Source organism: Aristolochia californica, unplaced genomic scaffold (assembly GCF_029961685.1).
Source record: "Aristolochia californica isolate CCGP_79_NKW_82.1479 unplaced genomic scaffold, dmAriCali1.0.hap1 SCAF_4, whole genome shotgun sequence".
Taxonomy (NCBI): Eukaryota; Viridiplantae; Streptophyta; class Magnoliopsida; order Piperales; family Aristolochiaceae; genus Aristolochia; species Aristolochia californica.
In genome coordinates, this window is record NW_027182103.1 from 44,489,561 (window position 1) to 44,514,337 (window position 24,777).

General features: G+C 37.6%; 1 protein-coding gene across 1 annotated transcript; it reads left to right on the forward strand.

The window, feature by feature from the left end:
- The first annotated feature begins 7,377 nt into the window (after positions 1–7,377).
- On the forward strand, positions 7,378–22,444 carry LOC137962558 (serine/threonine-protein kinase 12-like). Its single transcript, XM_068809495.1, has 12 exons — positions 7,378–8,427; positions 9,798–9,872; positions 9,952–10,047; positions 10,215–10,300; positions 10,429–10,549; positions 15,062–15,141; positions 15,306–15,368; positions 15,507–15,625; positions 17,523–17,608; positions 18,023–18,144; positions 21,690–21,801; positions 22,046–22,444. The coding sequence occupies exons 1-12, from the start codon at positions 8,122–8,124 to the stop codon at positions 22,142–22,144; spliced, it is 1,365 nt and encodes a 454-aa protein (XP_068665596.1). The 5' UTR covers positions 7,378–8,121; the 3' UTR covers positions 22,145–22,444.
- Positions 22,445–24,777: the final 2,333 nt, after the last annotated feature.

The following is a 24,777-nucleotide window of genomic DNA, read 5'->3' on the forward strand; positions in this document are numbered from 1 at the left end:
AAATGATTTGTAATACTATGTATATCATGACATTATAATTTATATTCCATTGAATGATTTTGAAAGAATGCATATACTTTTGTGTGATAATATGAGTACTCAGTGTATGCCTTGAGATTCAACTTCCCCATTAGGTATGCACTTGTGCGTATATATGTGAGAGTTTCAATAGGGAGTGACGGTTAAGTTTCTAAATTGTCCGGGCCAATGGGACTGCATAGGCACAATTTCCTATGGACGGTGAGATACCTTGATGTCCAGCTTTTCTATTAGGTATATACTTATATGTATATATGAAAGGGTCTCAATAGGAAGGTAGGGTTGGTTGTCTAAATTATTCAGGCCTATGGAACTGATTAGGCACAGTTACCTTAGTGGCTAATACTCGAACTGGTACAGAGCTTTACCCTGAGTTCAAGTCCGAGTATGCTATGAATGGAGACCTCTGAACTGGCAAATTTGACAAGTATGGATTTGGTTTATTCCCCAGCCTTGGATATCTAAGATATATAATGTGTAGGCCCGTGTTAACTACAGTATATTAAAGTGTTTAAGGTAATGCCTATGGTCATGGTATGGTTTTATGTGTCAAGATTGATTTTTCAAGTGTTTCTTTTTTCAAAAATCGGAATTTGAAATGGATTTGAAACCAGGTGGGAGTTTTTTGGAATTATGGTTTCAAAGATATTATTTATAAAATAAAATTACCATGATTTTAGTGGCATGGGGCCCACTTCTAGATACTTTGTCATTGGATGTTCAGTACAGGAAATAATGGCCAGCACATCCCCCTGTAGAGGTAGATTCATTGGGTGCATTGACTGGACACATCCCTTAGGCGTAAGGAGATGTATCTCTCTTGAGGCTCTCTTGAGGGGATGTATTTCTCCTTAGGGGATGTATCTCTGCTTAGAGGATGTATCTCTCCTAAGGAGATGTATCTTTCTAAATAATCATTAGTGTTATACCCTTTGGAAATCTATAAATTCCTCCATGGTCTTACAAGTGAGGCCAAGGCTATTTGCACATCTAGTCTAGCTGAACGGGAGCAAACTTATCACTTGTAAACGAATTATCAAAGGTTATCTTGTGCACTTCAAGTTTTATATATATTCTTCAAGATGAAAGGTACACTATTTATTCTTCTTACTTCAATTCTATGATATATGTATGGCTTTCATGATAATGGAATTATGGAGGATTTAATATCTATTTTTATGATGTTTATTTTATTATTATTAGACATCAAGTCTAACATTTGCAAGATCTAATTGCAAATGAAATGATTTTGAACAAGTGTTGTTGTACGAAAACCGTTAAGCACCTAGCCAATACTATCCAAAAGATCGGCCTGTTAGGAGCGGAAGACATAGGTACTTAACCCCAGGACCATAACAGTACACCCCACCTTCGCGAGAAGACGTCCACGATGGCTTAACTCTCAACGACGGGTGCCGAGTCAAAATCCCATAATCCCTTACGGTGACCATGTCCAAGGCTCGCGACACCCGCATCGGGACTCCCCTCAGGGATTCGACCTCACGACGAGCCGATGACCACGCGCAGTGCAACGACACTGGCCCAATCGTAGCCTACCAGTAATTTTAATCTAGCCTCTGCACGCCCCGGGAATCGAACTCGCAACGTGACTCCAACTCTGATACCAGATGTTAAACACCTAACCAATACTACCCAAAAGATTGGCCTGTTAGGAGCGGAAGACATAGGTACTTAACCCCAGGACCATATCAATATACCAAATGTTAAGCTCCTAGCCAATACTACCAAAAAGACCGGCCTGCTAGGAGCGGAAGACATAACAATATACCAAATGTTAAACACCTAACCAATGCTACCCAAAAGATCGGTCTGTTAGGAGCGAAAGACATATGTACTTAACCCAAAGACCATAACAGTACACCCCACCTTCACGAACCGATGTCCACGACGGCTTAACACTCAACGATGAGTGCCAGGTCAAGATCCCATAATCCCTTACGGCGACCACGTTCGGAGCTAGGGACACCCATGCCGGGACTCCCCTAGGGGATTCGAACTCACGACGAGCCGACGACCACGATAGCGCAGCGACACTGGCCCAACTGCAACCTACCAGTAATTTTAATCCAAACTTTGTGCGCCCCGAGAATCGAACTCGCAATGTGGCGCCCGCTCTGATACCAAATGTTAAGCACCTAGCCAATACTACCCAAAATACTGGCCTATTAGGAGCGGAAGACATAGGTACTTAACCCCAGGACCATTACAAGAACAAACTTAATTTAAAGGAGGCTACAGTCATAAGTAACAAAGATTGCTAGAATTTAGAGAAACTAAGATTTCCGTCTTAGTCTAATCAGGAGATACATATATATCTCTATCTAATTAGGAGACTTAGTTCAAAAAGTAAGAAATAAGATTTTAATTTTGTGTTGTATTGTTATTCACATCGTATGACTTAAATAGTCATTTTACAGATTGTAATAATTTACACATGGAAGGTTTAAGAGTGGTTACATGGATTACACGATTACAGGGATTACAGGATATTTTGAAAAAAAAAAAAGAATATCTAATCTGTATAAGGGAAGAAATCTAAACACAAAAGACGAAAATAGTCCTAAGCTAACTAGATTTCTTAGATAAAGTTTATTTTTTAGTATAGGCATAGTTTAAAGGAGGAGGATAGCGCCATAAGCTAAACTGAATTAGGAGAGGAAGTGTTTGGCTTGAAGTTGTGATGGTTTGTTTTGAACACTTTTTTGGGTTAAGTAGTTACATCAAAATTAGGAGTACTATGTGCAGAAAATTTCTGTTGTTGTTTCCTCAAAATTAAGAATTTTTGTATTTTCTTCTGCTGAAATTCTTTTCTATTGTCAGGTAGGCCAAGTAGGGGTGGCATCGAGTTGAGCCGAGCCCAAACCTGCCTATGTTTGAGCCGAGTTTGATTTAAATATTTCAAACTCGAGTTCGAGCCTAATAATTTTAACCAAGTTCGAGCCGAGCTCGAGCTTTAACATACATTTAAAACTTTTCAAAAAATACATGTCAAATAAATTATATATAAAATTATGCATACATTTTACATAAAATTGGGAATGTCCTCTACTTAAAATTGGGCATAAGGGTGGCATCGAATCCAGCCGAGTTCGAACCTTGTTCAAGCCGAGTTTGATTTAAATATTTTGAACTCGAGCTCGAGCAAACCCTAGCTTCGAACCTAAAATTGTAATCGAACTCGAGCCTGATAATTTTAACAGAGTTCGAGCTCGAGCTTAACCTACATTTAATACTCTATATAAAATATATGTCAAATAAATTATATATAAAATAATACATACATTTTATAAAAAAGAATGATAGGGGAGGTTTAGGATTAAATTTCAATAATGGATTAAAACGCACCAATATTAATTTTTTTTACTCCAAATGTCGTCTAGCTTGTTTTGTAATTTTTGAATTTGGCCATAAATTTACTATGGACTCCTTAGTGCCCCTAGTTGAAACTTATATTCTAGGAAAAACTAGAAATATTTTTCCTATGATACATATTTCCAAAAAAATAAAATCCTATTACTATTAGTGACTTATCAGAAAATTACGAGAAATATTTTAAAATTTTATTAGGAAAGTTAAATGGACCCTAAATTGCCTTAGCATCAAATTTCAAATACTTATTCAAAAATTTTCTATACGGTTTTCTAGCCCATCTTAGTAGGAAAATCTTACTTAGAAAATTATATGATTTTTTAATAAGATTTTTCAATTAGAAAAATATTTTAAAAAAATGAGACACTAATAGTCCCTAGAATTCAATTTCTTCAAGATCATGAGGAAGGAGAGTTTAAGGAATTTTTTTGTTTTTTTTTTACTTTTTGCTATTGCACGTGCGGATTTAATCATCTTCGCGCAAGGGGGGAGGGGGACTTAGGTATTCCGCCGAGACAACGCGGAGGAAAGGGGTTATGGCACCGGTGTCGTCGGGGATGAAGGCTGTGACGGAAACAAAGGTGAAGGAGAGGAGAGGAAGAAATCGAACGGCAGGCGACAGAGGCGGCCGACGAGTAGCTGTCGATGGTGACAGAGCCGGCAACAACAGCGGACGAGAGGGGCACGACGGTGACCAGGGGTGGAAGAATGCCCCCCCCCCCCTCAGTTCGTTAACGAACCGACTTGCGAGTTGTCGAGTCGAACCTGGATTCGATCGAGCTCGATTCGTTAATTTAAACGAGCCGATTCTGGATCTCGAGCTTAGCTTGAGCTCAAGAGATACCGAATCAAACCGAGCCGACATCAAGTCAAGCTTGAGTCGCTCGTGAGCCGGTTCGGTTCGAAGCCACCCTTAACCAGGAGCATTAGGAAAGAGAACTTTTGAATACCCGAAAAATTAGGAACTAATGAGGATTTAATGGAGATAATAATTTCGTAATATCCAAGGAACAATACATGAGGATTTCCAGGTAGGAAAATTCTCACCGAAAGAATAACTTCAGAGTCGCTCATTGTCGTGGTTAACGGCTTCGCCTGATCCAGCTAGTTGACCTAATTTTATACTTCTAGGAAATGAGTTGCACCTAGGGGTTGCATTGAGCCGAGTCGAGCCCGAACCTGCTTATGTTCGAGTCGAGCTTGATTTAAATATTTTGAGCCGAGCCTCGTCTCAAGCCTAAAATTGTTATCGAGCTCGAGCCCAATGAGTTCGAGCCGAGCTCGAGCCTCAACATACATTTAAAACTTTTCAAAAAATATATATCAAATAAAATGTATATAAAATTATGCATACATTTTACATAAAATTGGGCATGACCTCTACATAAAATTGGGCATAGCTTATATATATAATATGTGTATAAGATTGGGCATAACCTCTACTTAAAATTGAGCATAATCTATATATATAATACTTGTATAAAATTCGGCATGACCTCTACTTAAAAATTGGGCGTAATCAATATACATAATACCTGTATAAACACTCCATAAACACTCCATAAAATTGTCTATACATTCCATAAACACTTCATGAAATTGTTTATACACTCCATAAAATAATCTAAACACTCCATACACTGCATAACATTATAAATAAACTCCATACAATAATCAAATACAACAAAATTAAATAAAATATCACTATCAATTTACAATCACCCAAATAAAAACCATAAATCCTTTAAATAAAATTCTATTACTATTACAGACTTACTAGAAAATTACAAAAAATATTTTAAATTTTTATTAGGAAAGTTAAATGGACCTCTTATTGCCTTTTCTAAGGAAATAAATAAAAAATAATAATTAATCTAATATATTATTATACTTATCGATAAATTTTTAATCACATAAAATGTCAAACACAAAATTGCTATGAAAATTGCCTCATGCTCAAAGTATTATATCATCAACTGTCAAATACTTATTCAAATTTTTTCTATATGGTTTTCTAACCCATCTTGGCAAGAAAATCTTACTTGGAAAATATATGATTTTCAAAAAGAAATTATAATTAGAAAAATATTTTGAAAAAATATGAGGCACTAATGGTCCCTATATTTCTATTAAAAATGTTTTTTCAATATTTATTGAAAAAACCACTAATAGTCTCTAGAAACGTATTTCTACTAAAATATCTTTTCAATTTATTTAAGAGCCATGAGGAACAAAGAATTTTATTTTCCCTTGTTTATGATCTCGCACGTAGGGGTGGCTTTGAATAAATTATATATAAAATTATGTATACATTTTTAAAAAATATAATGATAGGGGAGGTTCAGGATTGAATTTCAATAATTGATTAAAATGCACCAATATTAATATTTTTTACTCCAATTGTTGTCTAGCTTGTTTTGTAATTTTTGAATCTTTAGTGCCCCTAGATAAAAATTTATATTCTAGGAAAAACTAAAAATATTTTTCCTATGATACATATTCCCAAAAAAACCTTTAAATAAAATCTTATTACTATTAGTGACTTATTAGAAAATTACAGGAAATATTTTAAAATTTTCTTAGGAGAGTTAAATGACCTTTTATTGTCTCTTCTAGGGAAATAAATAAAAATTAATAATCAATCTAATATATTATTATACTTATCAATAAATTTTTAATTAAATAAAATATCAAACACAAAATTGCAATGAAAATTTCTTCATGCTAAAAGTATTACAACATCAACTGTTAAATACTTATTCAAAAATTTTCTATACAGTTTTCTACCCCATCTTGGTACGAAAAATCTTACTTAGAAAATTATATGATTTTTAATAAAAATTTCAATTAGAAAAATATTTTAAAAAATATGAGACACTAATAGTTTATAGAAAATTATTTCTATAAAATTTATTTTTAATTTTTTTCTAGAGGAAAATTTTATTTTATTTTTTTATTTTATGATCTCGCGAGGGAAGGGGGAGATTATTTCTCCCCTGTTCTGGTTTTCCGTCGAGACGATGCGGAGGGAAGGGGGTTACGGCGCCGGGGAGGACCTATCGTCGAGGATGACGGCCACGACGGAAGCGGCGGCGACGGAAATAGAGGCGACGACGAGGAGAGGAAGAAATCGAACGGACGGCCATAGAGGCGACTGGCGAGCAACTGCGATGGAGGTATAGACGCCGGCGAACAGCTACGACGGCGGTAGAGGAGGTGACAACAACCGATGGGAGGGGTCGGTGGTGACGAGGGGGGAGGAAAAAATTTTCCCCCCCTCGCTCGCGAATCGTGATCTTGTTACCGATTCATACCGATCCGACTCATTTCGAGCCGGCTCGCGAGCCGACGAACCGAACCTAGCTTCGGTCGATCTTGATAAATGACGAATCGAACCGATAACGATACCGAACCGAGCCTCGAAGCCACCCCTAGCTGCACCTTCCCCAAAACACTTAATCATGCGGAACGGTGAAATCTAAGCTCCAGAAACGCGTATTGGAAGAGTTAAGCGTTTCTCAACGTTCGGCAAGGTTTAGTTTCAACGTCATTGCCGCTTGAAAGTTGTGACTTCATTTACAGCTCTGCTCTCGATAAAGATTTTGCTAGTTCTGATTCATGTACCTACTGGTCAACCTTTGTGGCCGGCAAAAAGAGGTAAACCGCATCTCCCCTTGCTTTTGTTTCTCGTTCAAGCCAGTTGAAGCTTGCAGCTTGCAGCTGGACAGCCTGGACCGAGTCCCGTCTATCTATCATTTTTTAAGAGCTGGTGGAGAAGAAAGAAGAGTTCAAGATTAGATCCTGAAGCGGGTATCGTCTTTTCAGTTGTTTTTAATCTCACTGTGGCTGTGGCGGGTATATTAAGTGGGGGGCGTGACTGACAACAGGGTCCTCACATAAAAATGGATTCATGACTCATTCCATAACTAGCAAGCAGATCAGGAGAGTTTTTCTCTTTGCTCCTTCCATTGTTTCATGTTCACGCACTCTCCGTATCCCACGCCCGACTCCCAGGCTGTCGCCCAAGCGACTTTGATGCCAATACGTGAAAAGTCACGATTCTGATTCTTCCGCGCCTTATCTTATCTGTCGCCTAAAATTCTTTTTTCCCACTTTTCCCCTCATCGGAGGCGCCTTCCCGGACACCTCTGCTTTCCCTCTCTCATGAAATCGCGTTCGTTTGGAGAATCCTACCCTTCACCAATCTCAAATGATCACCGCGTCTTTTTCCTTTCGCGTTTTTACCCCATACAAGGAGAGAGTTCTCTTGTGCGTCGTCTCACATAACGTCTACTAAACGGTTATTTTCGTCTGAAGAAATAGGCTCAGAGTCAAGACTCACGGTTTCAAACCGTGAAAAGTTTAGCCAGTCTGACACACGGAGTCGACGACGAAAGCCGCTTTTCGTCTGTTGGTCCCGTTCAATTTCTTCCTCGCTCAGATCCAGTTTTGATCGTGTACTTTTCATTCCTCTTATATCGGCTTTGTGGGCACTCTGATGCAGTCAAGAGCGGTCGTAGTATCTTTCAAAATTTTGGAGGGAGTAGACTGTCTAGTTCCAACTATTCCTGCTCTCCGGTATATAGCTTGAAGTTTCGCGCTAGTGCGGTTTAAGCTTTTGAGCTCGTTGCCGACACTGCGAACTGGGGTTTAAGTTTACGCGATACTTTTTCTTTTTTGTTTGACTTGTTGATGGAATCCAAATCTACGGGGCGGTTCAGTTTGGGGAGACAGTCGTCTCTTGCGCCGGAGAGGAGATCGGATGATCGGGAGTTGCCGGGAACGGTTGAACCGCCGATTCGGCTTATGTATTTGGCTAACGAAGGCGACGTGACAGGTATTGAAGAGCTCTTGGATTCGGGAACCGATGTTAATTTTAGGGAAATCGACGGAAGGACTGCGTTGCATGTGGCTGCTTGCCAGGGCAGAGCAGAGGTTGTTGAATTGTTGCTGAAAAGAGGAGCTGAGGTGGACCCGACCGATCGTTGGGGCAGTACGGTACGTTTAGTAGAATGTAGAAACTTAATTTATCCAGCGTTACATGTTACGATCTGTGGGATTTTTTTTTTGTGTAAACTCACCTGAATGTAATTAAAAAGGTCAATTTGTTCCTGTATGATGCTCAGTTTGTGGTCCAGGATTCTGAATGCTGTTAGTTTCTCCTTTCTAGCCAGCCAGTATACCACATTTAACAGTTCCTAATTATACGGATCTTGACGGTTAGATAAAGCAGGCATGCTATATACTGCTGCTTTTGAGTAAGGAAGAGAAATTATTTATTAACAAAGATATCTGGTGTAATATCTGATTTTTCCGCTGTGACTGTCATTACCTGCCCTACTCAATCGAACTTCACATTTGAAGTTTCTTCTTGATTCCAAGCTATTCAGTCCATCGAACTTGTAGAGAGTTTTATGAGACATTGAGACCTTCAAAAGCTTGGGTTGTAGGTTTCTGTTCGAGCTATTAGTGAGATACCTGTTCCTACATCTTCCTTATCCTCAATGCTGGCGATTACCAGCTTTATCAAGTTGTGTTTTGCTACTCCATTTGACAGTGGAACATTCTTGCAGTTTCTGGTGGATTTTGATTAGTTAACCTGAATTTGGGGCTTTCAGATGTTGGGAGCGTCCTGTGACAGTAAAATTTCTGACACTTATGCCACTTGATAATTTGTGGGATAAGTGATTATTTTGATTTCTATTCTGGGTGCAGAGTTGCTGAACCTAGAACCAAGATATTTGTCTGTGGTCTTGGCTCCATGGTTCTTAAGCATGTTAGCATTTTCCCTGCTTTTATGGGACTAGGGGCACTTGTACATTGAACATGAGCAGCTGCCAATATTCTGTATCTTTGTGCTTTTTTGTATATCTTACCTATTTTTGTCTCTTCTTCTTTGTAAACTCCAAGTATAGAATAGTAGCTGTGTACTTTGTCTTCATTTTGTGGATAAGTTCTCTCTGGAGATTCTTTTACACCTCTCTTTGGTGCAAGAGAAAACAAGAGAAAGAAAAGCAATAAGAGAGCTTCTTAAGTGAGAATTGATGTTGCCAGACATCAAAAGCTCTTTCTTTTTAATATTTTTTGTCATTTTGTCTAACCAAACAGGGGCATTAGTAGAACAACATTTCATACCGAGTCTGAACTAAAAGTTGGATTAAATAACAGATTTGTCTAGTTTTATCCAAACATTCACTTTTCATCCCCATTTGCTACAATGATTACTGCGATATTATAGAGCTTTTACAAGTTGTATTTTATCAAGAAAATAGTCATAGAGTTTACATGAATAGTACAAATATTTTAAAATTATCATAGAGTTTACATGAATACTGCAATTTTTTTCCTATTAAATTCTGCTTAAACAGCCACTTGCAGATGCAATATATTACAAAAACACTGATGTGATCAAGCTTTTGGAGAAGCATGGTGCAAAACCTCCGGTATGTTGGATGCACTAGGTTTTTCTGTTTGACTCAGGTGTATCATGCTCTCTGTTTCTTATGATTTTGTCTCTTGCAGATGGCTCCGATGCATGTCCAAAATGCTCGTGAGGTCCCAGAGTATGAGATAGGTCCAAAGGAGCTGGATTTTACTAATAGTGTTGATATTACTAAGGTACATTCTAACTTCTTTCTCAGTTCTTATTTCTGGAAGATAGTGTTATCAAACGCTAAATGGTTTATTTCTGCTGTAATTTTCCTTTTCCATGAAAAACATATATACTTTTTGAGGTGCTGTCTTGTGTAGTTGCTTTATGTTCTTTCTTTTGCAAAACATATTAGGGAACATTTCGAATTGCATTGTGGCGTGGAACTCAAGTTGCAGTAAAGAAGCTGGGGGAAGATGTTCTTACTGATGAGGATAAAGTGTGGGTTGGACATATAGTTTCAGTAAATTTCAATATTTTAGGTTCTTTATTGCTATGACTTGTATTCAGACAAACATTTCTTGTAGTAATTTTTTCATTTATCTTCTAATGTTTGGTTAATTTGCCAGGAGGGCATTTAGAGATGAGCTTGCCTTGCTTCAGAAAATACGACATCCAAATGTAGTGCAGTTTTTGGGTGCTGTCACTCAGAGCACTCCTATGATGATTGTCACAGAATATTTACCCAAGGTTAATGTTGTTTCCTTTTTAGTATATACTACTTGTACATGCTTCCCTTCCATGTTCTTAAGGTACTATAATCTAATGTACTCTTGGCCTCTGATTTTATTTTGCTGGCTTTACATTTATGTTTTCATTCTATCAGAGGCTACTGCCCTTTGCTTTGCTTTTGAGACTCTGTGTTGATTGTTTCAAGATATTTCAGAGGATTTCACTGTTGAGATGTCCTTTTGGGATCTTTGAAAGTCTCTTCAGTATTAATTATCTCGGAATAAGTTTAAAACTTTTCCCCAACCGAAAATGCATTGAAGAAACTCTCTGTATTTCTTAATTAAATACCTTGTATGCAATGTTATCAGAACAAAATAAGACCGACCCTTTCCCCTGGATTGAACTGGAACAGTTGTTTTCAGTTCTCATACAGCACAAATCCATTTGCTTTTGAAAAGGGTCAATCCGTCTGGGTGAGCCTGTTCAACTGGTCAATTGGTTTTCTCAAATTTGTCCTAGTGGTATTGTTGCTTTCGAAATTCATGTTTTGAGTTATAGTTTCAAGATATTGAAGTGAAGAGTGAAAACAATGATATCAAAAGCTACTAACCATAAGACATTAGGCTTTTGTGCAGTATCAAAAAATTGTTGTTGTTATGTTTCTTGTAGTTCTTATAGTTGTAAAAATATTATATTTTATATCACATTGTATTGGTCTAATCAGAGGTAGAGTCTGGTTCAGCCAGGTTGGACTGGCTGGTTTATTAAAAACACTGCAGCTATCACTGTCTTCCATTTGGGCCATATAGCACTTAAGAGGCTGCAAATGTGAAAGAAACCATCTCAAGGAGTCTAAGCTGAGTCTTATGGAAGACAAGTCTCACAAGTGGAAGAAGCAAGTCAAATTTGGAGAGTGGAAGGCACACTCATTACTCATTAGGCAAATAAGGCTGATTTGATTAAGCAACTCGTAAAGTTTCCTTATTCAAAGTTAAAGAGGTTGTCCACAAGATTTTCACTTGGTTATTACTTGTATTTATGTTTCTTTATGTCTTGGTTTAGTAAGTTAATTATGGGTGTTTTTTTAAGTGTAATAATATATAAATAAAATGAGTAAGAGGACGAATCTAATGTACTCTTCTCTTTTTCTCTTTAAACACTTGACTCTGAAATTTCACATGGTATTAGAGCGTCAGTCTTGACATGGAGAACAAGAAGAAGATGGAGAAAAAGGGGAAGAAGAAGAAGAAAAAGAAAAATAAAAATAAAAGTTCCAGGTGCCGAGTTTTCTGTTTTCTTCTCTTGTTTCTATCTTTAGTTTTTCTGTCTTAGAGTTCCGGATTCTAATTTTTTTGTGGTTTTTGTCTTTGCTGTTGTTTTTTATGAGTTGCTGTGTTTTTGAATGCTGTTATATTCTGTCGTAAAGACTGACTTCTTCTTGTCCATGTTTAACTTCAGTTATGACAACATTGCTGTCCTCCTAGCTGCTACTTGCTATCAATCTGGCTATTTCTTTAAATTTTCTTGTTTCATCACTATAGCTTCCTTGTGGACAAGAGTACAATCTCTTCTCCTTCTTGGCATTCACTCTGCAAGAATTATGAAGTTTGGGAAGGAATTCAGTACCCACCTGGACAAAATTCTACTGTACTGGAGGGACACATTCCTTCCTTTCATGTTTAGGGACAGCCAAGTTGTGCTCATGATTAGTATGCTTATGGTTGCCTGCTGAATATGTGAGCATCCATCAATTTCTGTTCATGTTTACCTGCTGATTACGTGCACATCCATCTATTCTAGTTATTATTATTATTAGTATTATTATTGCTAATTTGGGTCCAAGGCCCTATCCCAAAATGATTAGCCAACTTAGGAAACTTCTTTCCCAACTAATAAACTCAAGATCTTTGTACTCACTAATCCATGTGAGACTATTCTTTAACACTCTCCCTCACGTGTAGACCATCTTTTGTGGCTCTACAAGTGGATAATTTAGAAGTAGGCAGTTTAGGTGTAGGCCCTCTTTTGTGGCTCTACAAGAGGATAGTTTTTTTTAAGTGTAGGCCTTCTTTTGTGGCTCTACAAGGAGATAGTTTTTAAGTGTAGGCCCACATATGAGTACCTGCTCTGATACCATGTTAATTTGGGTCTAAGGCCCTATCCCAAAATGACTAGCCAACTTAGGAAACCTCTTTCCCAACTAATAAACTTAAAATCTTTGTACTCACTAATCCATGTGGGACTATTCCTTAACAATTATTAAGGGACAGCCAAGTGGTTCTATGTTTACGGTTGTCTGCTGAATAAGTGAGCATCCATCAATTCTGTCCATGTTGCTTTCTGATAACGTGAACATCCATTGCTTCTATATTTTTTTTTTTTTTTTTTGAAAAATAAAACTTGTTACCCAGTTATGGAAACTTCAGGTGTTGTAAACCTGTAAACTTGTAAACCTGATTCAGCAGTTATCTGCGATAATGACTCTTGGATGAATTTTCTGTCATACTGAAATTCCTCTGAAGTTTTCTATGGTTATTAGTCTCTGCTGCAAGGACGTCTGGACAGCACCAACCAGGCTCCTCTTTTTGTCCTCTTCTAATTTGTCAATCACCTGCTTTGAATTTTCAGCAACAAATCCAGTTATAACAGACCCACGTATCTGCATTGTGTGCTCATTTCATTCCCTTTAGTGTTTGTTTTCTGTTTGTTCTGACAGCAGCTTATTAAACATTGTATCTTATAATTCTGACAGCAAATTTCATTGTTTTCCCTGTTTTCTGTTAATGGTTTGTCACAGACATGGAGCTGTTGCTATCTCTGTCCTAGTATAATTGTTGTTAATGTTTTCTGTTAGTGTCTGATTGCACTCCTAGTGCTTCTCTTCACACAGCGATTGTGAATGTCCAGCAGCTGAAAGCACTTGATCTTGGCAAGATAAACTGAAGCAGGTCTCATGAGTGTCCCTATCTTTAAGTCCACTTAGGATTCCGTTTTCTAAGTTTCTCATGTTAGTAAACAGCAATTAGATTGGCGTTAAGTAGCTCATTGCTGTCAAGGGCTTGGTTCCCCTGTTTGAGTTGACTGTGTGGCCAGCACCTTAATGTAAAAATCATAACAAAAGGACTATGCTGGTCTTCCTTGCAGCAATAATACCTACTTCTGCATTTGAAGTTTTTTTTTGTTTTTTAATTCTTTTCTCTGGCTTTTCTTAGTTTAAGGCTGGTCAATCTTCATGTTTTGTGAGTCAATATGGTCAATCTCTCTTGGTAGTCCATGCATATATATGGGGTGAGTTATGTACATTCAAGGGTGGGCTGTGATACCCCTAGTAGTACTTTTTCAGTTTGTTATTTTTTTGTCACTTCGAAGCAATGCCTATACATCTATTACCTATAGTTGTACTTTGTGACATGCCTTCTTTGAAGAGTTGAAGGGTGTATACATGTTTTTGCTGTTTAGAAAGGAGTACGTTTAACTAGAGTCGATGATCATGATGTTCTTCCTTAGCTTCAATTTTTGTCACTATAAGGGATAGTCGTAAGTTATGAAATTGGTAAGGGTTTGAGTTATTGTGTGAGTGCTTGGTAGATGTTGATCCTCTTGTTTGTTGGAGTATGTATTTTCTTGTTTGGTTAGGAGTGATGTTTTTTCTTTCCTGTTAGTGTCATACGTCCTCAGTTTGAAAGGAGGAAATAGATGGAGAAGCATAGAGGAAAGAGGTGTTGAGAGGAGCCTACAATGAAGAGTTCCACAAGTGGTGGTGAGAGTTTTGACCAGAGTTAGTGACCGCAACAGCCAAGTAAGGGAGAGAAGAATTTATAGCCCAAGGTATTGAAGATAGGTAGACTGAAGATCGAAGACAGAGAAATTTTTTCTTTTCAAGCTAAAGTTACAAACTCCAATTTGAGGGGGAGTGATAAAGACTCTGCCTTTGGGAGTCTATGTCGAGTCTCAAGGAAGACAAGTCTCACAAATGGAAGAAGCAACACAAAGTTAGAAAATGGAAGACATGCTCATTAGGCAAAGAAGGCTGATTGATTAAGCAACCATGAAGTTTCCTTATTCAAAGATAAGGAGGACATCCGCAAGATTTTCTCTTAGTTGCCATATGTCTCTTTATGTCTTGGTTTTAATTTAGTTAATTATGGGTGTAATTGGGACAAATGTAGTCTAGTTTGAGTATGGTTCTAAGTGTAATTATCTATATAAATAGAATGAGGAAGAGGACAAATCTAACATGCTCTCTCTTTTTCTCTTCTTGTTTTCTCGTTCCTCTCAGCCTAAAACTCTCAATCTCTAAAATTTCACAAAAAAAAATATTTTTATTTGGATGTATTATGTGTCTGCGTCTCCTTCTCCCGCTGTTTACTAAAACCTGCTCATCTTTTTCCATGCTAGTAGCTCTTGGACTCTTGTGTTGGTCCTCATGGGATAGTTTTGTGTTGTGCATGTTCTTGTTTTGGCTTGGAATTTATCTGTTTGCGGAAGCCATATCTATCTTCTTCTCTTTATGCTTGTGCATGCACACAGGGTGATCTTCGTGCATTCTTGAAAAGAAAAGGAGCACTGAGTCCAACACTGGCTGTCAAATTCGCACTTGACATTGCAAGGTCTCCCTATACCTCTTGCTGTCAATTTTTTTTATCACACTTGACATTTTTAAATATTGGTATTATGATGATTAAACATGCGCCTATAGCTTTTGCCATCTAAGCCATCCTATCCTTGTGGTGGCTATCTTAATTAAGAGTTTACAGTTCTTGTTATTTTGCAGAGGGATGAATTACTTGCATGAGCACAAGCCTGAAGCTATTATTCATCGTGATTTAGAGCCTTCGTAAGTGTCATTCAAAAGATTTCCTTTGAATAATGCATTTCATTTTACAGCCTCTACACAGTTCTTGTTAGTATATCTATCTGAATGGTCTTAACTATGGGAAATTACTTATGTTGCTTACTTCGGATAAGATAACAGAAATATATTGCGGGATGATTCTGGACATCTGAAGGTTGCCGACTTTGATGTCAGTAAGATACTGAAATTAACAAAGACTGTCAAAGAGGATAGACCTCTAACATGTCAAGACACTTCTTGTAAGTTTATTACTTTCCTTGGATCAGTGTTCCTCAAAATGCAAACTTTTCCTTTCATTTTCTTGTAATGCCAGAATGCAGTTCCTCTACTAGCTTTGTGATCTGCGGATTAGTATGAGGATATTTGATTCATATAAGGGTATATAGTACTTTTCATCTTTTGTTATGTTGAAATTGGGTTAGTTCCTTCCAAAATGGCTTGTTGATGTTAGAAGGTCTTTTTCCTAACTATGAAGTATAAGATCTTTCCAAGCCTAAACTAATATGAGATTAATCTCTTGCACCTTTCTCTCTCAGACAACTGATCTGTGACATGGATGACATTCATAAGCACAAAATAATAGGATATTTTATTCTATTATATTTATTTTTTTAACAACCAACACCCTCATGTCCAGCACTATATTGAAAAACTGGATAAAAATGTGAACATTTGAACATGGGTGACAGAGAATGCTAATTTACATGGACCACTTAATAGAAATAGACAAGCTTGAATTAACTTCAGTACCATGTAGAAGTCGGATTGATTCCTCACGTTACTTGCCAAAATAAGGAAAGCTCTTTCCAACTAATAAACACATGATCTGTCTAAGCCTGGAAGAATATGAGACTGTTCTACTCCAACAATTTCTGACTGATAGATAAGCCTTGTGCATGGAAAAATGGACATCCATAGTGTAGTTGCACTTTTTCTAAAACCACTAATATAACTCAGTGAACCAATGATTGAGGATACATAGAATAATCCCATGTGTGAAAACATTGAATAATCTTATTTGAGCATTAAAAGGTATATGATTACCTGTTTTCCAATAGTAATTAAAGTTTATTCTTAGAAATTGACATACGCGAAAACAGAAAAAGATACAAAGCTAGGATGGATCAAGAGAGTTATAATAAAAAGTGAAATATTTAGTAGGAAGGCATTTTGTCGCTATCTTATTTGGATATGTGTGAGTGATGGATTTTGGTCATAATGATCATGCTACCTTGCATATGTCAATGTTTAAATGTGCCATATCTATTAGGACCATGTTATTAGAACTGGCTTGGCCATTGACCCAGAAAGGTGCCTTGGTCTAGTTTAACCCGTCCAGAGTCATTATCCACCCCCCTCCCCTTCCACTGTACAAGCGAAGGAGGTCCACATGGTTGCAAGGAGGGTGGGTGCTGCTCCCTTGCATGCATAGGAGGGGTCATGTACCCTCCCTACTGCTGTGTGGGATCCTTCTTTCTTCCTGTAAAGATCAAAAGGAGTAACAGCCCCATCTGTACAGTTTTGTATAAGGAGAAGGGGCTACCCCCCCTCCTCCCCTCCTTTTTTTTTCATCAATGGGGGAGGGGCTCCCACCCTCTCTGCCAATATTGCAGGGGTCCTTCCCCCATAGGTGCCAACTCAGAGGGGGAGTGTCACCTCTCCATTGTTTGTCGCATGGCTAAAGAAACTCCCTTGCAAAACCTTGCTTCCAGCTGATGCCAAGAAGCCAGCCAGTTTTGTGATTAAACTGTCAGAATTGTGCTGGTCAGATGGGTTTTTCCATAAATCCCTGTTTTTAACACTGAAGAGATTAGGTTTTGGTGTATCAGGCTCAACTGATGGTTTAATCTGAGTCTGACAACAGTGATCAGGATCCAATTTCTTCTATGGAGCTGTCACTTTTGAGTTCCCAGATCACACAAGGGGGAAGGGTTGCCTATCTAACACCTTTTGCTGATTGTTTCTGTCATTTATTCAGTGTTTTGTGACTTCACATATGTCAATTAATACTGAATTTGCTGTCAGAAATCTATTTTACAGTTGTCCTACTATTCTTTGTTCAGTCCATCTCATACATTTGTCTATTGTCTGTTTATTGAATCATGTAGAAAGTTATTGTGTTTTTAACTTTAACAGGTCGGTATGTTGCTCCGGAGGTTTTCCTAAATAAAGAGTATGATACTAAAGTCGACGTGTTCTCATTTGCTTTAATCCTGCAGGAGGTGATCTATCTGTCTCTATCGACTCTCTTTCTCTCCCTCATGTATATCATTCCCTTCTTTTACAGTTCTTTTTTTTCTTTTTATGTTTTTTTTAGTATTTTTTTTTATGTTTCTTTTAAAGTTTTAATAAAAAAGACAGAGATGTTACTTTTTCGTTGTTTTCTCTTGGAGGATCATCTCTGTATAGTTTGATTAATGAAATGATCAGGTTAAAAACCTCTATCCTGCATCTGGATGAAGGGACAAGGTCAAAATGTTTCTGGGGTGTATTTTCATTTTTCTAAATTCATCAGATAGTTTGTCCATATCTTTGTTTTACAGCCTTTTGCATTCCTAGTTGAACATGCTATCGATTTGTATTAGAATGATGTTTAAATACACTTACTAGAGGAACCTATACTTTTTTCTGATTAGATGATTGAAGGGCAGCCACCTTTTTCTACGAAACATGAAGATGAAGTTCCAAAGTACTATGCTGCTAAAGAGAGGCCATCTTTTAGAGCTCCAATGAAGATTTACTCACATGGGTTAAAAGAGTATGTCCAACATTTTTTATATCTTGTGTGCTTCTTTGTGTTTTTTAATTTGAAACTACTCTACGTCTTGAACAATATGTTCTCGATTCTTATACCTTTAAGGTGTTGAATTTCTCGAAAAGAGAAAAACTTCACTGGCTTGTTGTAATTTGAGTACAACGAGCCTCTATTTATAATAGAGGAAACAAGTATAATCTAATTACAATTAAATTGCCCTTATTTCAGTTACACCCAAAGTTAAATACTTAAAGATAAATGCTAGAACAATTGAATAACTGAACATGAATAGAAGACTAATATAATAACTAAAATACCTTTAATTGAGATTCTTCTATGAGACCTCTTTTGAGACTTTTGTAAGACTCCACCTTATTAATTTTGACTCTATGAGACTTCTTATTGTGAGAGTCATATAAGATTCTTCCATATATGCTCTTTAACATTCCCCCCAAATTGGAGTTTATAACTTCAACTTGCAATTAAAAGGATTTTTAGTCTTCAATCTTGGTCTTCTATCTTCATTGGCTAAATTTTTTTCATAGATGTTAAATATTCATCATTTGTTCTCTCCCTCTCTTCAATATTTTGGTCAAATAAAAATAACCTCAACATGTGGAACAAAATACCTTTTTTTTGTATTTCTTCTACTTCTCCCTTTCAAGTTGAGGATAAAAAAGACATAGAGACCTATCTTGGACAAAACACAATGTGGGAGAAGAATATCATTCGTACGACAAAACTCCATACACTAGTCAATAACGGTTATAGTCTGAAACACACTCCGCTCATTTTTAAAGGCGAAAAAAGGTTCAATTTTAGGGCTTAACAAGTAGACTACTCACTTTTTAAGGGTAGCTCAAACCAAAATCACCTCTTGGGTAAAGAATAAAAGACTTGACTCAAGTTGGATGTTGGCATACTCCTATACTATTTAGGTAGTGGGTTTAGGCATTCTATGAAGTGATAAAACAGAAGAAGATAAATTGAAGAAATACTAGAGGAAAACACTTTAACTGGAAGGAGACTATGCAACACTCGTACTTCCAAACGAATCTAGAATATGACCTTTTTTTTTTTAAACTAGGATAAACTATAACATAAAAATTTGAACAAGTATACCCTTTTTTTTGGAGTGACCACAATTTTTGGAGTTGATGATGCATAAGATACACAACCAAGTAATAAAAAAGCAAAACTTGAAAACAACATCGAAGTAGGAAAATTTTGCATACCTTTAATGAGCACATCATGGAGTGATTAATTCTGACCAAAACTCTTTGATTAGAAGAAAAATTTGGCTAAAAAACTACGATTATAGGAGAAAAGGAAATTCAATTCACGCCAATACATGGAGAGATAATAGGAAAAAAAAGAAATTTTTTGGGAGAACTAACCTATAGTACTTCTGATATAAACATCTCCAAAAATATAGATCAGAATCACAAACCGTTTGTTGCTTAAAAAATTAGACTCACAGAGCTTTAATTTAATACCTAAATTGACATAAAAGCTTCATTCTTAAATCTGTTATGATCTCTTTATTTGCTTCATTTTGTAGCTTGACAATTGTCGACTCCAATGTGAATAACTCCTTACATATAGATCAGATTGACATAAATTTTTTCCTTTTAAAACTAGACTTCGATACCTTTCATTAAAGTATAACATTTCTTCATAAAATATACTTCTTTTGAGAGAAAGAATATGATAAATTTCGGACTCTATAATTTAACTGAACTGAGTACTCTTTCTTCTTTTGCTAGCATGACTATTTACTCTTCTGATATTGATATCTTCCTCTAAAAAACTTAGATTGAGAATTAGTTTAATAGGTAAACAAATAGACGTACATATCTATCTTTTTACATATAATTCTTCATATAAAGTCTCGTTCTTGTTGGTATAAAATGCCTCTACTGTTGCTTGAACCATTCTTGCAGTCTGACCTTTGCTACTTCAAATATCGATTTCTCTTTGTTGAAAACTCTAATTGCCAAATTTTTTTTGTGTTGGAAAGTAGACTCGAAAATCTTTCCGTCAATATATAATTTGTAATATGAAAAATTTAGTATGGAGGTGCGAATGCCAAGAAAACAACGTGTATTGGGACATGAAAGAAAGAAAAAAGATAGATAAAAAAAGGATCACATTATTTTTGTAGCTTGACCTAGTCAACTCATAGAACCCGCTCTGATACCATGTTGAATTTTTGGAAAAGAGAAAACTTCTCCAACTTGTTGTAATTTGAGTACAATGAGCATTTATTTATAATAAAGAAAACAAGTAGAATCCAATTACAATTAAACTACCCTTATTCCAGTTACCCCCACAGTTAAACACTAAAAGATAAGTCCCAGAACAATTGAACAATTGAACATAAATAAAATACTAACATAACTAAAACACGTTTAACTGAGACTCTTCTATGAGACCTTTTGTGAAACTCTTGTAAGATTTCACCATATTAAGTCCGGCTCTATGAGACTTCTTACTGTGAGAGTTATGTAAGGCTCTTCCATATTTGCTCTTGAACAGTCTTATATTAACATATGAAGCATTATCAATTTAAAGGTGTTAGAGGACTTTTCTTCTAATTTTGAGGCAGATACAAAATGCCTTCTGTGAAGAATCTCAACATAGGCGGCATTGTCTTTTAGTAATTAAGAAAACAAGTCTTGCAAATATGAGAAGCCCCTTGAGACAATTTCTTGTGCTGTTCTTGAGACAATTTGATGCTGTAATTTTAAAATAAACTTCCCTGTCCAAAAAGATTATCATAGCTTTCCTTCCCTAGTTGATACCTGTGAGGTGGCAAAGGGTCTTTGCGACCTATACTACCTTGTGTTGTGGCTATGTTGCTCTTATGGTTTACCTTTCTGAGCTGCTTTGCTCTGTTCAGGATTGGCTCTCACTAAGATCACCTTTTGTGTGTTTTGATTGAGAGGTTCTAGATTTATTATATTTATTATTTTGAATGTTAAATCCCTTTACTTTGGTGAGACTTAAACCCAAGACCTAACTCCACCCTCCCCCCCCCCCCCCTGCAGAAAAATATTGAAGGGATCACTGGCCATTTTCAAGAAAAAGGGGATAATGGGCAACATGCTGATAATTTGGCAAATAACACTTAGAACATCACAATAGGGGCAATATTAACCCGAGTAGGTTCATGGGACGTGGGCTAAAATAAGCAATACTGGACCTTTGTTGCAGTGTTGCAGTTAAGCAAATATTTAGTAGGGCAACTCTTACCAAAGGTTGGGTGATTGTATCCACTGGAGAAACTGACAAAATGGAGTTTACCGTACCCCTTGGTGACCGTGCTGTTAGCTCAGTTTCACATTGTCATGAGAGCTTTTGGCCTAGTTTTGAGATTAAACAAGCCTGTTATCTATCCATCTTATAAGAAACATCTAAGCCAGAGTTTTGTATTTTGCACTGAACACAGCTTGTAACTCGGATTTCCAGTTCCATGACGTGCAAAAATGGCTTTGCAACCTTATTAGTATGTTTGACAATTTCATGTTTGGAAAATTCCTGTGCAGATTGATTGAGGAATGCTGGAATGAGAACCCAGCACGGAGACCCACATTCAAGCAGATAATAGACCGGCTCTCTAGCATTTACAGCCACTTGTATCAGAAGAAACGTTGGAAGGTATGTCTCATTTTATACCCCAGTATTTTTCAATTGGTGATGTCTGCTTATTAATGAGTGCAGTTTATGTATGCAATCCCTAATAGTATTTCGTCTATAACTGATTTTTTTAGTGAAAAAGTCTGAAACTGGTTTATTCGAGTGTTGCAATATGCTCCATATAAGCCGATATTAATGTTTTGCCATGTGTAAGTAACTATTTATAAATCTTTCTTATCTTACTGTTTTTCGTAATCCTTTCTAGGTGAAGCCGTTAAAGTGTTTCCAGAACCTGGAAGCTTTTTTTAGAAAAGATCATTCTGACCCAAGTAGTCGTGACGGGACATCGCATTCAACAACCTAGTGCGTGCTCCTAAAGTTGAAAACAGCTCGATTCTTACAAGCGCAAAATCTGTTACCTCCATTGGTACCCCGCGTAATTTTTACCCGCTTGGGTGTATGTTGTACTATTTCACACGAAACAGACAGGAGAATAAATATGTTATATGCAGGGAATCGGTTTCATGTTTTTGATATGTACAGTTTCTTCCACAGTCAAAATCACCTTTTTTTTTTTAAAGAAAATCTTTTGTTTGTTATCTTGTTTGCTGTGATTCACCCTCAAAAGTGTAAAGTGCGAAGTCCTCTGATTATGTTGCTTTCAGTTATTGACTGTCTGCAGGAGTAAACGTTAGGGTATTTTTTTCCTGCAGCAACCTCGTCTGCTGTGAGCTAAGATTGATGGGTTTTCGAATCCTGCTCATCAAATCTAATTCTACCAAGAAGACCTCCGTAACTTTGATGAAAGCCCCAACTGATACTACAACGGGCTCATAAATCCACTCTCAAGATCTAGTTTTGCTCGAATTTATCCTAGGCTCATGAAAAGTAACCTATTTAGTTCAACAGGTCAGCGAATTCAACCGCCTTACTTCGTATTTGAGCTGGTGCTCGGGTCTCATGCATCCACTCAGTGTTGGCCTCGGAATTTGGAGCTAAAGTCTGGATGTGTTAGTGAAGTTGATGGTGCAAACTTCAAAAGGTGTGATAGCTCTGATCTCATTTGTATACTAGAAAAAAAATAATTCCAATTTCATTTAAATTTTGGTCCAGCTAAATACTTAAGATTGGAGTGGAAGCTAGTGAAAATGGTCGAAGGGGTGTATGCATCCTATCTACAATCCAGCCATCGGTCTCCAGCTCAGTGTTCCTCTGTTCCGTCGTCGATATTAGACATCTTTTCGGAGGAGGTTAGCGAGTTGGTCTATTATACCTAATCAGTAGAGAGGTATTTTTTGGGCTGAACCTTCAAGAGAGCTTGTTGATCGATAAATAATTAACATTTTCTCGAGTTTTGATAGGGGTGGAGAAGTAAGGGTTCTACTCCCCAGCCACTATTTACATGGTAAGGGCCTACCCTTGTCATCGTGTGAAACTGAATGATGCTGAGGGGAGGGTAGGGGTCCCTCTCCCAGCAACCAGAAAGGATGCTGCCCCTTTGTATTGCCCTTGCTGATATGGGGAGGGAAAATTCTTGTCAACAGGTATTCTCGTTTCCTACTAGTCTTTTAATTTCAGAATAGGAGAAGGAACTAGACAAATTCAGCCAGGGCTTCTTTGTTCTCATCCCAGGTACTATGAACCTATGAAATATCGGCCGGTACCAAATCTGTTTTGGCACATTTTGTGTATAATTGGGGATGATCCAGGGAAACTAGAAATCCATGACATACGGGTGGAACCGAGGTACGGGTATGTGAATCCTTGAGATATGGTTCAAGGTATTATATGCACTAGGTCTTTTCTTTATTTTTCAGATAATTGCCTTCGAATTTTTCGTTATTTTTAAGGAAATTATCCATCCTCGGGAACAGGGTGGTCTGGGACTCTAGGAACCAGTTGCCCCACCGGTGTGTGATTTCGTGTGGTGCACGCGCAAGAGCGGAGGCCCCTGGTCTCACACATGGTAGAAATGCTGCCCAGCTCGATCAACATGCCACCCAAACTTTTGGGATCCAAAACGAAAAGAAAAGAAAAGAAAAGAAAAAAGCTTTGAATTCATAAATATCCCGCGTAAGAAAGTAGGGATGCCAGCGTCATGACAGATCTCTAAGGTCCAGAAAACAGGATGGAGTTCGCAACAGGTCCAGCAGTCTAGCTCGACTAGTCTTATTACAACAGGGTGGTTCACGTATTTTTACTGGGAAAGAAGTTCCCTCCTGGCGAGCACGTCAGTAATGTACCAAGTTTGTATGGGTCAGGAAACGATGCCAGATTAAACAGGTTAAGAGCTGCGAGCTGGCGACCGCATTTTCCAGTTAAATAAGGAGACAAGTATGTCTGGGAGCGGTAGATGGTGCTCTTCCCTCACCACCCGTGCGCTGTTGCACAGTCTTCCTTTCTTCCTCATCAATCATCTCCCCCTATTGATTGGACAACGACAAATCGACCCACTTGTGACTTCTGACTTCTGACTCTGTGTTTTCTCTTCGAGGCTAATTGGTTAATTCTGAACATATCTCAGCCTGAGGCTTCCAGGTTTGACCGACTTTGGCCGGGCGGCTTGTGGTCGCTCTTATGCAAAGATCTCAGCACCGTCTCTTTTGCTGCCACTCGATGCTCGTAAGCATGACGATAGCCATGGAACTCGCTTCAGGCGTAAAGACGACGGAAGAGGGATGGCTAGCCAGCCGCATTCCTGCATTACTTCCTCCTACAGTAAGGCGATTGCTCGACCGTCGTTACCAAGCCAGACGACAATGGAAAGAAACTCCAGGTTTGACGACCTCTTTTAAACGGTAAAGTTGTAGGTAGTAGATTCACTCCAATGTCTACGCCTGCTGTCGTACGTCGTTACCAAGCCAGACGACAATGGAAAGAAACTCCAGGTTTGACGACCTCTTTTAAACGGTAAAGTTGTAGGTAGTAGATTCACTCCAATGTCTACGCCTGCTGTCGTACGTTGTGCTTGGAAACAATTATCACCTTTATCGGGGA

What these genes read in the sequence shown, in the direction of transcription:
- LOC137962558 (XM_068809495.1), top strand. Translation starts at nt 8,122, where the DNA reads ATGGAATCCAAATCTACGGGGCGGTTCAGTTTGGGGAGACAGTCGTCT. An exon ending in CCGATCGTTGGGGCAGTACG is followed by an intron (nt 8,428 to 9,797) that starts GTACGTTTAGTA and finishes CTGCTTAAACAG; the next exon opens with CCACTTGCAGATGCAATATA. An exon ending in TCACAGAATATTTACCCAAG is followed by an intron (nt 10,550 to 15,061) that starts GTTAATGTTGTT and finishes GCATGCACACAG; the next exon opens with GGTGATCTTCGTGCATTCTT.